The sequence below is a fragment of the Myotis myotis genome, unplaced genomic scaffold, assembly GCF_014108235.1.
Source record: "Myotis myotis isolate mMyoMyo1 unplaced genomic scaffold, mMyoMyo1.p scaffold_m19_p_5, whole genome shotgun sequence".
Taxonomy (NCBI): Eukaryota; Metazoa; Chordata; class Mammalia; order Chiroptera; family Vespertilionidae; genus Myotis; species Myotis myotis.
In genome coordinates, this window is record NW_023416357.1 from 81,214,892 (window position 1) to 81,229,084 (window position 14,193).

Sequence of the window (14,193 nt, forward strand, 5' to 3'; positions counted from 1 at the left end):
TTATAGATCAGATAAAAATAATTTATTTTTCTTTTTAAGCTTGTATTTACAGTAAGCTGAGCATGGAGAATGAATTGGACAGGTCAGCAATGCCAAGAGATAAAATGATCCTGCCATACATATACAAAGAAAGCTGGGATGGGTGGAGGACACAGATGGCTCTCAGAAATGTGCACGGCCAGCCCCAGCGGGAATGAGGCCAACTCAGCCTGGGGACTACTGGTTCCATGGGGAGAGCCCATGCTACAAGCCTTACCAAGTCTTGCACTTGGTGAGAGATGGCCAGTAGGGTGGCCATTGACATCTTGACAGAGGTCAGGGAGGGAACCCAAGGAGCTGCCCTTAGTACAGCTGCCCCACCCCAACAAGGGCACAAGCACTGTGCAGACACTCTAATACCACGTTAGGGAGAACGTAGAGGAAGTGGATTGTAATCTTGAATAAATTAAATATTTATTAGAGACTGAACTAACCTGAAAACCTTTAAATCGCAAGAGATGGAGATACAGTGGATTCTTATTATATTCTATAAAGTCACCACGAACACTGGAATAGTAAATACGAAAGCATTGCTCCTGGGGAAATAGAGGGTTAGGTTAAGACAGAGAACAGATGGAATGATCCAGCTCCTTGGGTGACTGGTACTTTCGGGCAGGTGAGGAACGTTTCGTATAGAGCCGCAGGGAGAAGAAAGTGTCAGTGGCCCGCTAAGATTTCAGATCTGCAGGGGAAAGAAGCTGGCCTCGCTCGGGGTGTGGAAGAGTCCACGTGAAGGCTAGTTAGGTGATAATTGACATCTCCTCCCGGTCTCTGCTCTCAGACACTGAGTTGATGATGCTTTTCAAATACTTTATGAATTCCATCCGGATCTCTTCAGGCTCATCCTCAAGGTTCGAGTGCACCAGCTTCAGCTTGTTCAAGGGCGGTGCTTGAAAAGGAAAATAAGGTAATTAGGCACGAACTTCTGCTGAGGGCCATTTCTTGTTCCAAATGATCTGAGTCTTACAGAAGCCAACTGTTTGACTTTCTAAAGTCCAAAAATGAAGTGTCTTGCTTGACCTAATTTAACACAAGAAGGCTTCACCACTCTGCCACCTGACAATAGGACGACAACACTACAAGCCACTGCCAGGCCTCTTTGTTCTGATACCAGAAAGGAAGACATTGCTGAATACTGTCAGTCACCTCCTATGATCACACTGTCACTTCTGTAATGGTAGGAGTCACATGCAAATTGGAGTTTTTCTTGAGAAAAGGCAAGTCAGGAAAAAGTGACAGGTGAGTGTCTACAGCCAGGTGTTTCCCCTCTTGTTATCTACCTGCTTTTATTTATTTAAAAAAAATATTTTTATTGATTTCAGAGAGGAAGGGAGAGGGAGAGAGAGAGACTGGAAAACATCAATGATGAGAGAGAATCATTGATTGGCTGCCTCATGCACGCCCCACACTGGGGATCGAGTCCACAACCCAGGCATGTGCCCTGACTGGGAATCGAACCGTGACCTCCTGGTTCATAGGCTGATGCTCAACCACTGAGCTATGCCAGCTGGGCTCTACCTGCTTTTAAAGTGTCTATATCCTGGCCTGGTTGGTATGGCAGATCTTCCAATCTGGTAATTCTGATTTACATGGTGAGAAAAACAAATGCCTAGGACAGCGGTCGCCAACCTTTTGGAACTCACGGACCACCGCTGGTTGGCAACTGCTGGCCTAGGTGCTCACTAACAGCACATCGCTGCTGCTTTCAAAGACACAGAGCAATATACAAACGCCCAGAACACTGAAGACAAAAGCAGAAAGGAGAATTGCAGTCTTCTTACATAAAGACAGGTTTCCTTTATCACTTCCAGAACCTGGTTTGTGGTGTGCAATTAACAGACACTGAGTATCCTGTAAGAACTGCTGCTGAACAAAACAGGAATACCACATCTCGATTTCCTTCAGGTGGCTTGGGATGTCAGCATTGAAGATGATCACCACTCCGTGAGAGTCCTTCATCAGGGCTGGCCAGCAAGACTCGAACCTGCAAGGCAGCAAAGGATTACAGTGAATGTTAGGTAGTTCTGGTTTCTAAGAATGGATTTTAAAAATAATATCAATTACTATTGGTAATTGATGGATGACTTCCTTACTACTGATAATTGGTAGATGACTTCTCATTGTATTAAAACCTAATCACTAAAGTTTTAAGAGCAATGCATGTCACCAAACAAGTTTCCCAAGCCCCTAATACAGGCTAGGAAGTGTGCTAGGCCAAGGGGCCTGGCTAGCAGATGATTTTTGAATCATTTCATGAAGCAAACCCTCTTAAAGGAGACGTACTTTGGATCGCCGCCACAATCCCATAGCTCAAATTCGCACGCGGTGCCTTTGTTGTTGCTGGTAACGTGTGGGTTCTCAAACTCCAGGATCCTATAAGCAGAAACAGCAGCAGCGTCTCTACTTCGGAAATATTATACTTTTGGAATGCCACCAGCACCCCACGTAGAGGGAGGGTGGGACAGGGTCTCTCTGGGACACAGATTCTTCAGGGCTCACCTCACTCCTTGAGTTGGGTTGTATTCAGTGATGTCAGAAGATTCTGTCAGGAAGTTGGCCAAAACGGTTTTTCCACTCTGTGAAAAAGAAGATAATAAAAAAAATCTTTTCTGAAGATCGAAAAGTCAACTATAAATGAGCCCTCCAATAGCGGGCTTGGAACCAGGTGAAATGGCGTGTAGGCCACAGCCACTCTGGGATCGCCAGGGCAGAGGGCTCTCGCTAACTTGCTATGCGTGGTGGGCACAGTGCTCTGGGACCCAGGGAGCAGGGGATTCCAGTACTGTCTCCGCCACTGGGTGACTTTACCCACATGGATTTCCCCAGCTGGTTCTCAGTGAGCTTTTCTAAGAACAGAAACAAAATCATTAATGTGAACTTTTCCTCACTTGCTCCTCCCCACATCTTCAAGAAAAACCACAGTCTGCCAGGGCTCATTACGGAGCCACAAAGGCCAAGAAAGGGGAAGGGGGCTCCTCAAGGTCACTGAGAAGTTCCAAGTCAGAGCTGGGCCACACTCTCATACAGGACTGTTTCTAGTTCTAGATAATACATTCTTATCTAAAAAGGAAAAAAAAAAGTACTAACAGCCCTCCTAGCCCCTCCTCCCATCTCATACCTTCATAACAATGATGATGTTTTTCAGATCTTTTCTATACATTTACATCATTCATTTAACAAACACTGTATATTCCTGAATATAAAATAATTTTTTTCTCCACCCAAACTATTCCTTAGAAGAAGGGGAATCTCTTACATTTCAGTCCTTATAAAAATTTCTCAAATTATGCTCTGCACTTCAATTACTTTATTTTGAACACCAACTGCTTGATTAGAATGGTCTCAATCGATGTCAGTTTGGGAGGCTTGTAGACGTCATTGAATAAAATCAGGGAAAAAAAATAAATGAAAAGGAGGGGAGGGGCTTAACATTGCTTTAGTCATTTTCCCTGAGGATATGGCTTCACAAATTATCAGTTAACAATAACACAGTAATTGGATATCATGAATATTTATCTACAGCAGTGGTTCCCAACCTTTTTTTGGCCATGCCCCACCTAAGCATCTCTAAAATTCTGATGCCCCTGCTGTGACGTATAGCTCTTATTATTCAAAAAGTGAGCACCTGTTCATGTGGAGGAAGCCTAAAAGGCCATTAACTTGGTCTAAACAAGCTTCCAAAGAACATGGCAGCCATGAAAGAGAAAAATAAAAGAAAGGACAGTTGAAGTACTGAGGAAGAAATCACTAAGAAACTGTTAAAAAAATAATAATATGAAGGGATATGAAAAAATAGCAAAGTTTCAAAACATATAATAGAGAACCGAAATGCATAAATATGTCACAATATATATTTATATACTGTATATGAGGCCCTTAGAACCATAAGAAATGCAAAAAATTCACTGTTAATAACTCATTCTCAAATTGCCCCCCTTAAATATCAAAATGCCCCCGCTGCGGGGTGTGTGCCCCACTTTGGGAACCACTGATCTACAGGATGAATGAATAAAGCTAATGGCCTGATGTTATAGGAACAGTTCTTCGAGCTGGAATACACTTCCAGGAACACAGGTTCATACAGATTCAAAAAGTGCTATGTCCTAACCTGCTTAGGTGGTGTGCTTTGTTAAGTGATCCAAAAAGTGGCTCTAGTCATAAAGACGACTTGGGTGTCAAAGATGCAGGTAAGGGGCTTGAAGAAAACTGCCATGAAATGCAAGAATGGAATAAAACAGTATTTCTAAATTAACATATAGCTTAATGTACCTTTAAATGTGTATATAGTTACACTGATACATTAAACATCATTAAAGTATATTTGTATATTTCATCTATGCTCTTAAAGTTTATATATAAAGTTTATAGTTGGCTGAACCAATTTCTTAAGGGGGTGGGTTCTTATGGGAAAATGAAGAAATTGCCTGTTAGGTCCATAAGGTGTTTTTAAGTGTCTACCTTGTTTCAGGAGCTGTTGATAAATTAGAAAAAGATCAGCCCTGGCCAGTATGGCTCAGTTGGTTGAAGCATCGTTCTGAACACCAGAAGGTGGTAGGTTTGATTCCTGGTTATGGCACAAACCGAGATTGTGGTTTGATCCCTGGTCAGGGTGCATTCGGGAGGCAATCAATTGATGTTTCTCTCTCATATCAATGTTTCTCTCTCATATCGATGTCTTTCTCTCATATCGATGTTTCTCTTTCTCTCTCTTTACAAAAAGCTGAGGTAGTGATAAGTACTAGGATAAAAATAATAAAGCAGGGTGATATGATAGAGACTTTGAATTGGATGGTCGCGGAAAGCCTACATGAAGTTTAAATTGAGGTTTGAATGACAATGAGTCAACTGAGACTTCCTAGCAGGGAAAATAGCCAGTTCAGAGGCACCAGGGCAGATGCAGCATGTTAAAGGAACAGGAAGTTAGAAAGTTTGAAGAGTAGCGAGGGAAAGAGAGATGTATATGCAGACATATATTCCGTTGTGGAAGCTGGGTGATGGAGTTCATAGTTCTTTCTCCCTTGTATATATTTGAGAATTTCCATTAAAAATATATCTGTGCTTGTTTTGCTTTTCATAATTCTCTGCATACTGTTATTACTTGTCTATTTCACTTAATAATTTATGTCCTGGAGAGTTCTCCATGTCAGTACACACAGACTTGCCTTGTTTTGTTTAACTGCTGCAGACTTCCAGAGTAAGAATGTACCTTCGTTTATTTAGACATTCTTTTACTGATGGCACCTAGGATGTTTCCAGCTTTTCAGTATTGAACATGACTCATGGGGAACATGGACAAGAATCCAGCTACTGTAGATTCTGAGAAATGTAAATGCAGCTCTAAAAGGCACATTTTAAATTTTAATAATTTTATCACCAAAAAAGCTGTTATCAATTTATAGCTCCATCAACAGAATCCTCGAGTACTCATTTCCCTGCAAGCATCTGAGTCCTGGGTGTTATCAATCTTCTAAACTTTTCTCATCCAATCTGATGGGTAAATGAATGTCATCTTTTTGTTTTAACTTGTGTTCTTGTGACTGTGAAGTTGGGCATCTTCTCACACCTATTAGTCAGTTGTATTTCTTGTGTGCAGAGCTTTTGCTCAGTTTTCTATTGAGTTCTCTTTTCTTTACTGATATTTAAACTTTCCTTGTGAACTATCTATCAATCCTTTCTTTGGATTTATTTTGCAAATACTTTCCCTAACCTTTAGCTTCTCTGTCATTTCTTTTAAGGCTTCTTCATTTTTGTGTTGTACATAAGAAGACATTCCCTTATCTGAAGATTTAAAACGTATCTATTCATCTACTACAGTGTTTTCCAAGTGTCCTTCCTGAGCCAACCGCATCAATAAAATGCAAATTCCCATTCATTTACTACTTCCACAGTGTTTTTTTACACGTTTAGCTTTAGTCCATCTGAATTTTATTTTTGTGTATGGTGTGAAGTACACACATAGATTTAATCTCCACCATCACCATCATCCGTATATTAATAGCTAATTGTTCCAAGACCAGGTAATCGCCCAATCGTTCCTCCTCCTAGTTTCCTCGTCCCACAGTCATATTCATTAGGGACAACCTCGAATGCAAAGTGAGATCTAGGTTCTGGTTCCATAACGCCACTCACTAGCTTGGGCCTTCAGGCCTCAATGAAACAGGGTCAGTGTCTGGAGACGCAGAGTTCCTGGTGAGGCCAGCGACGCACACACACCAGGTGGGCGCGGTGGGACCCGGTCCCACTTCTTGGGGGGGCGCTACCGGCGTACCCCCGCCTCCGCTCGCCGCCCCCGGCCCCGGCCTCACCTCGCAGGGCCCCACGAAAAGGATCTTGGCCTTCAGCATCCCGGCCCGCCGACAGCAGGCCCACCGGAGCCCACTCCAGCGCTGTCTGAGACCGCACTGATGTCAGACCGGAGCGGAAGTCGCCGCGCTGATTGGCTGTCTTCGTTTCCATGGAGACGGGAGCGGCCCGCGGGGGCCGACGGGAGTGGGCGGGTTCCGGGCGCCGGGGTCTGGGCGCTGGAAAGCTCCGGGTCGGATGCGGTGTCCCGGGCAGCGGGGCGTGGGCTTCAGGCTGAAAGTCGGCGCACGAGGCACAGGGAGAGGGAGGAGGGAAACAAAAGCCCGGAGCCAGACGCTCTTTTGAGCGGGGAGAACCGTAGAGCTCGCGAGTCTGGCCTCTGTCTCTGTATTTGCGGATCCTCGATCTTGTATTCCTCGCTGTAACTCCGACCGCTCAGGCAAGGCGGAGCTGGGCAGGAACAGGCCCTCTGACGCCGGTATCACTCGGGCGTGAAAGTGGCCGCACTGAGAACGGATTTAAGAAATCCCCGGCACAGTCTGGAAGAGGTCAAGGAAACGAGCTTCTGGTTTCTGTAAAGGGGTCATCGCTCAGCCTCATTTGGGGGATCCGGAAGAAACCATGAGGCTAACGGCCTGGCGTGTTCATTGTCAGCGCCGGTGTCTGGACGCATCGCTCCTAAAGCTAGTCATTAGGTCCGTTTTAGATGACAGACCCAGTCCAGAACTTCGGGTGAGGCCATGAAAGTAAGCGTCTGTGTGCCAAGAGTGCCGATAGGAGATATGCTAATCCAAAAAAAGTGCTGACGTGATAAAAAGAAACGAACACCAAAAACAACTAAAATAAACCCAATCTTTACTTTTGGTAGGATAGACAGTCTCTGTATTACAAAGAGCTGCTGAGTGAACTGTAAGGAAGAGTCTGCTTCAGTATCAAGATGCCATGAACGGATTGATTGGTTCAATCAATAACTTGAATGCCTACTTTATAGCAGGCACTCTTCCAGGTACTAGGAGTGTTTCTGTACCTCTTGAACCTACCATTCCAGTAGAGTAGATGGATATTACGTAAACAAGTAAATTAATAACATTCTCTCAGGTAGAGACAATTTTAGATAGTGGTAAGTGTTATGAATAAAAATAAACCACTGAAGAGTTAGAGTGTGAAAGCCAATTTTGGATGGAATGGTTAAGGCAAGATTTTTAAAAAAAACACATTTAACTTTAAAAAATATATATTGTATTGATTTTTTTACAGGGAGGGGAGGAAGGGAGGAGAATAGAGAGCCAGAAACATCGATGAGAGAGAAACATGCATCAGCTGCCTCCTGCACACCCCTCACTGGGCAACCAAGGTACATGCCCTTGACCAGAATGGAACCTGGGACCCTTCAGTCGACAGGCTGACACTCTATCCACTGAGCCAAACCAAGTAGGGCTAAGGCAAGATCTTGGTGCAGAGGTGACATTAAAGCAGAACACTGAATGAAGAGAGGGCTCAGACAAATGATGTGAGAGATCTGAAGGAATAGCTTTTCAAGCAGAACAGGGAAGGCAAAAATACTGAGGTGGAAATGAACTTGGCATCTTCCAAAGTCAGCCCAGAGGGCCCATGCGGTGGTGCAGGAAGAATAAGGGAGAGTGCGGTAGGGGATGCTGTTGGAGAGATCATGTAAGACTTTGGGAATTTGTTCTAAGGTGATGGGAAGCCTGTGCCAGGATTGTATTTGGCCGTGTGTAACAAACGTCAACACAGTGCTTTAACCAAGTGATGGATTCACTTTTTCTCAATTAACAAGGAATCAAAGATGGGCATACAAGAACTGATGCAGCTGCTCATGGAACAAGATCCCGTCTCCCTGTCCTGACACCTCTGGCACGGATGCTCTACCTTTGTTTGTTGGTTTGCTTATTTGTTTTTTAGGCAAGAACAAAAGAGAACAAATGTCAAAGGATGTGTGGCACAAGAGTCTTCCCTTTTCTCAGGAAAACAGCAGCTTAGAGTCCCCATCCAGTGATTTCACCTTATGTCTCATTGGTTAGAACTAAATCACATGGCTTCCCTAAGTGCAAGGGAATCTGGGGGGTGGGAGGGTGGGGTAGGGAAGCACATTGATTTTCTTAACAATGAGGGCAGAGGTGGTAAGGGGAAAGCTGACACTGGCTAGGAAACTGGCTAGCCCAAAAATCATTATGGAGGGTTCCTGAGCAGGGAATTGACATGATCTGATTTATGTTTTAAGTATCTTCCATCATTAAAACGTTTGCTCTTTTTTTCACTATGGGCAGTTCACACAAGCCAAAAATATTAAACAGTTGGTTTTAGTGTGGTGTATAAATTTGCTGTATATCAAACTAACTTTTACATGCTTTCAACCTAAACCTCAAATCACATAATTAATAATTTTCCTGTTTTATTTATGAACTAATTGTGATTCTTTTATTAATAAAAGCTAATGGAAAAGAATCCTTTATTAATCTAATGACTAGACCTACATTTAATTTTCCTGAAGTATATGAGCATTTCCTGTAGTACCAGAGTATTAAAAGATATGAAATATTTTATTGATAAAACTATCCATTAAAAGGAATACTTTTTAGGATGTTGTCATTTTGGTGTGAATCATGTAACTGTTGATAATATACACTGTTTGTTATACAATTAGTGTTTCAAGAGATTTACTTAATTGCCTTTTTGCCCACGTACATTATGTAATCTATTTGCCGTTGTTTTAAAAAAGTGACATTAGCCAAAACCGGTTTGGCTCAGTGGATGGAGCGTTGGCCTGTGGACTGAAGGGTCCCAGGTTCGATTCCGGTCAAGGGCATGTACCTGGGTTGCGGGCACATCCCCAGTGGGAGATGTGCTGGAGGCAGCTGATCGATGTTTCTCTCTCATCGATGTTTCTAGCTCTCTATCTCTCTCCCTTCCTTTCTGTAAAAAATCAATAAAATATATTTAAAAAAAATAAAAAAGTGACATTAAAAGAATAATTTATGTAGAGAAACATTAGTGGATGTTCTTGTCTCCCCACCTGTACTTATGGGTGTTAGTTCAACTGCTTTGCTAGTTACAAAGCCATGTTATCAGAGTAAAAGTGTACTTGTAAACTGTATGGCAACTAAAAATTAGGAATAAAACAATTTTATTATTTTAAAAAAGTGATCACAGGCTGCTGTGTGGAGCAAAGGGGGCAACAGTGGACATATAGGTACCAATTAGGAAGGTATTCATGTAGCTTAAGAGAGGGATGATGGTGGCAACAGTGGAGGCTGGACTGGGGACACAGTTTGAAGGCAGAGCCAGCAGGAGTTGCTGATGGGTTAGATGTTAGGTGTAAAGGAAAGAGAAGTTAAGAATGACTTCCAGGGCATTCACTTACATGGTTGTGTGAATGAGAGTATGCCGTTGCTTCCCATTACCAGACTTGGGAAGCCTAGGGGAGGAGCAGTGTTAGGGGGCAGGAGATTAAGAGTTCTGTGTTTATTATGTCAGTTTTGAAATGCCTGTTAGTTGTTGAGGGACAAATGGAGCATGAGATTCTGTATCTTATGGGAGAGGTCAAGACTACAGATATAAATCTGGAAGAGATATCAATCAGCATATGGAGTGCCGTTAAGGCCATGGACTAGGTAGAAACAAGTAGGGAGTAAGTGTAAGCAGAGAAGATAAGTGTAGACAGAGAGTGCCCTGACTGCTTTTGCTTAAGGGGCACTCTGCTATTTAGATGATAATCCAGCCCAGAAGACAAAAAAAAAAAAAAAAAAAAAAAATCCAGAGAAGTGAGAGGAAAAGTAGGAGCAATGCATCATGCAAGTCAAGCGAGGACAGTGTCACAAGAGAGGGAGTGATCCCTGGATACCAAGTGAGGTCAGGTAAAGTGACAACTGAGAACCAATCATTGAATGTGGTAAGATGGACATTATTAATCACTTTTTAAAAAGTTTTCACTTAATATCTTTAAACATATGTTCACACATAGATGCCGTCTTATAATAATGGCTAAATATGATCATGTATTTGCTTTCTTTTGGTGCAATCTTTTTCCTTTTTCCTTTGGCTTCTTTACTTCATCCATGACCTCTCCCCTTCCCTTTTTTTTAACTTGAAGTTTTTGTTCCAGTGAAGAGACAGATAATGAGTAAACCCCCAACAGGAAATTCATGCTAACAATCTTGGATGCATCCTTCAATATTTTTCTTTTTTAAAAAATATTTATTGTTGAAAGTATTACATATGCCCCCTTTTTTCTCCCATTGACCCTTTCCAGCCTGCCCCTGCCCACTCCCCTCTCTCACCCCAGGACTTCACCACTCTATTGTCTGTATAACATTTTTCTTCATACCTCTTATAGATCCCCATTCTACATAGCTCTATATACAAACAGACCTGTAACAGTTGCCAAAACGTGACTCTTCTGATTTTGGCTGAGGCTTTAAAGGCTCACAAAACATGGTAAGTGCCTTCCAGATTCTAGTCCATTTCTATAGGACTTAGCACATCACCTGGAACTTATCAAAGAGCCATGAATTTGAAGAGGGAGAGGGAGACTTTATTTGGAGAGTATGCCGTTTGCTCACCTTGGGTCAAGTGAGAGATGAGGCTTCAGAGAACCTTCGGCCCCTGGAATTTGGGCAGCATGAGGATAGGCTTGAGAAGCCATAGGGAGATCTGGTCTAAAGCAAGAGGGTAGGGAAAGAAAGAGGGTGCACTGGGAGTCACTAAGGACACAAAAGATTTTCCAAGAGACCTGAGGTGGGAGTGGGTGGACTTTGAGCCATTTTGGATTTTGCCTGTGAGAACCCCCTGGAGGAGGTGAACTTCCCAGAGAAGGTGGATTACTGGATACCAAAGCTTAGGGAGGTCATTGCAAGCCTTTATCGGGGGCAGTGCATTATAAGGAAGCAGTAGTCAGAGCCTGTGTCATGAAGGTTCCAGGAACCCTTAAAACTTCCCTAATGATATACAAATCAGCGTGGGGCATCTGCTATGGCCAGAGGACACCAGTGCTGGATTATATCTGCAGCTGTTAAATAAAACCTACTCTCTCTCCTACCTCACCCCAATCTCAACTGTGGAATAGCCTGAAGTAGCCTGGAATGAGACTTGGGGGAGCAGGAGTAGACAAGACTAGCAAAGAGGAAAGAAGATGGCCATGTGCCATGTGCCTTTCTCCTTCAGTCCTACCAGCCTGAAGATTGCCTGGGGCTGAAGGTAGGGATGGGGTAGAGGGTGGTGGTGGCTTTAACTTTGAATAAAACACAGAGTTTTGATTACTACAGTGGACAGGACATACTATATAATTAAAGGGTAATATGCAAATCGACCAAACGGCTGAACGACCGGTTGGTCAGTCGCTATGATGCGCACTGACCACCAGGGGGCAGACACTCAACACAGGAGCTACCCCCTGGTGGTCAGTGCGCTCCTGCAGGGGGAGCGCTGGGCTGACAGCTGGTGAGTGCAGCAGCAGCAGCGCTAAGGATGTGCGACTGACGGCTTAGGCCTGCTCCCCGCAGGCGCCTTGACTGGGACCAGGGTTAGAACCTGTGACCCAGGTACACTCTTGACCTGAATCGAACCTGAGACCTTTTGGTGAGTGGGCAAGGTTGGGAATTAATTTGACTAAACTAACAAAACCTGTAACAGTGGCAATAAGGTTTGGAGCTTAATAGTCTAGGGATGGTAAAGCAGCTCAAAAATAGCCTCAGGCAGCAGGGAGTGGAAAATGGCTCTTTCCACCTTTTATTCTCTGCTATCATTAGCTTTAATATTTGTTCTCATGTTTGTTACCTCTTAGTCAAAAGGTAGCTGCTGTGCCTCCAGACATTATGCCTGCAATTAAGGGAAGAAAAAGGGGGAAGAACAAACACTTTACTAGTTGAGTCTGTCCTTTAAAAAAAAAATCAACATTATCCTATATAATAAAGAGCTAATATGCAAATGGTCTTCACACCCTTGCGCCCTCGTGCCCTTGCGCCGGGGCCGGGGGACCTGAGGCTGCACCCCCCCTACCCTGGCACTGGGCTGGGGGATCTGAGGCTACTCTGGGGGACCTAAGGCCGTGCCCCCCGCCCCACCCGGCGGGACTTGATGGGGGACCTGAGGCTGTGCCCCTTGCCCTGAGTGGCTTGATGGGGATGGGGCCGGCCGGGTCTGGGTCTCTTGCGATTTTGAGGCACACGTGGGTGGGCGGGGACTTGACTCTGGGTTCCGTGGTGGGCCCCAGACTCTGACATGAGGGAGATTTTCATATATATTTTACTAATTTTCTTTCATCTCTGACACTTCTATTATAGAGAAAGGGCAAATAACAATATTAAAATATTTCCTTTAAATAATTCCCTTTTAATGTGCACAAATTCTGTGCACAGGGCCACTAGTTAAGTTATAAATGTCTATGCCCTAACCGGTTTGGCTCAGTGGATAGAGCGTTGGCCTGGGAACTGAAGGGTCACAGGTTCGATTCTGGCCAAGGGCATGTACCTTAGTTGCGGTCACATCCCCAGTAGGAGGTGTGCAGGAGGCAGCTGATCGATGTTTCTCTCTCATCGATGTTTCTAACTCTCTATCCCTTCTCCCTTCCTCTCTGTAAAAAATCAATAAAATATATTTTAAAAAAAGTTATAAATGACTAAATTTAAACATAAACATATATCATAGTATACCTATTTTAACTGTTCTTTGAATTTTGAAAATGTATAGACTCATATCATTACTATTTTACTCAAGATACAGAATATTTCCATGACCCAATCAGTTCTCTCACATTTCTTTCCACTCAACTTCCTCCTAACCCTGCCCTTAGGAAATCTCTTATACATTTTGTCACTATAGGTTAGTTTTGCCTGATCTAGGATTTCATATAAGTGGAATCAGACAATACATACTTTTTTGTATCTGGCTCCTTTCACTCAGTATAATATTTTTGATATTTATCCATGTTGTGTGTATCAATAGTTCATTCCTTTTTATTGCTGAGTAGTATTCCACATATAAATATACCATCGTTTGTTGATCCATTCTCTTGTTGGTTGACATTTGGGTTGGGCTATTTCTAGTTTGGGGCTATTATAAACACAGCTGCTAGAAATAAAGCTTTGTGTGGACATAAGTTTTCATTTCTGTTGGGTAAGTAGATACTTAGGAATGACATTGTGGGGCCATATTATTTCTCTCTCTCCTGGTTCCTGCTTTCCTATTTTATTCACTTGGTTATGCAGTTGACCCTTGAGCAACATGGGTTTGAATTGGGTCCACTTATATGCGTTCCCCCCACCCTCCCACCCCCAATAAATACATGTGCTATTTTCAATCAGCAGTTGGGAGTTTGAGGATGTGGAGGGTTCCAAAATCAGCAGTACTGTGTGCATTGATAATACTTGAAAGCTCTGTGTAAATCGGCTACTGCCTATCTATCCAGTCTATTTCCCATCCATATCTACTGTGGATTCTTCCCCCATCTCCTCCTTGTCTCTCTAGGCGTCCGTGCTGTTTCTCAGGCTGTTCTCCAACTCTTCTGGGCCCTTTGGATGTAGGGGACCTGAGCATCCATGATTTTTAGCATTGGCAGGGGGTCCTAGAACTAATCCCCTGCGGATGCCAAGGGTAGATAGGTTTTGGGAAAATCAAAAGTTATATGTAGATTTTCAACCAAGTAGGAGTGGGCACTTCTAACCCCTGCATTGTTTAGGGGTCAACTGTAATCTGTTGTTTATTTTGATGCTTAAATTATCCTTGATTTGGCCATTGGGGGAAACTTTTAAGTTGGTTTTTGTGTCTTTTTGAAATCTCTCTGTCCTTCTGTGAGCTCTTTCTTACTTTCTGGCACTATTAAATGTTCCCAGGTGG

General features: G+C 43.3%; 1 protein-coding gene across 1 annotated transcript; it reads right to left on the minus strand.

Annotated features, from left to right (window-relative positions):
• IFT22 (intraflagellar transport 22) lies at positions 1 to 6,482 on the minus strand. The gene is made up of 5 exons (XM_036310854.1): positions 6,345 to 6,482; positions 2,539 to 2,615; positions 2,323 to 2,412; positions 1,821 to 2,023; positions 1 to 928 (listed from the first exon to the last, which is right to left on the minus strand). Exons 1-5 carry the CDS (start codon positions 6,381 to 6,383, stop codon positions 780 to 782), a joined length of 558 nt encoding a protein of 185 aa, XP_036166747.1. The 5' UTR covers positions 6,384 to 6,482; the 3' UTR covers positions 1 to 779.
• Positions 6,483 to 14,193: the final 7,711 nt, after the last annotated feature.

Excerpts from the sequence above, each read along its gene's own strand:
- IFT22 (XM_036310854.1), bottom strand. The coding sequence starts at position 6,383 with ATGCTGAAGGCCAAGATCCTTTTCGTGGGGCCCTGCGAG. Across the intron at positions 2,616-6,344 it reads TTTTCGTGGGGCCCTGCGAG|AGTGGAAAAACCGTTTTGGC; the intron begins GTGAGGCCGGGG and ends TCTTTTTCACAG. Across the intron at positions 2,024-2,322 it reads GATTGTGGCGGCGATCCAAA|GTTCGAGTCTTGCTGGCCAG; the intron begins GTACGTCTCCTT and ends GCTGCCTTGCAG.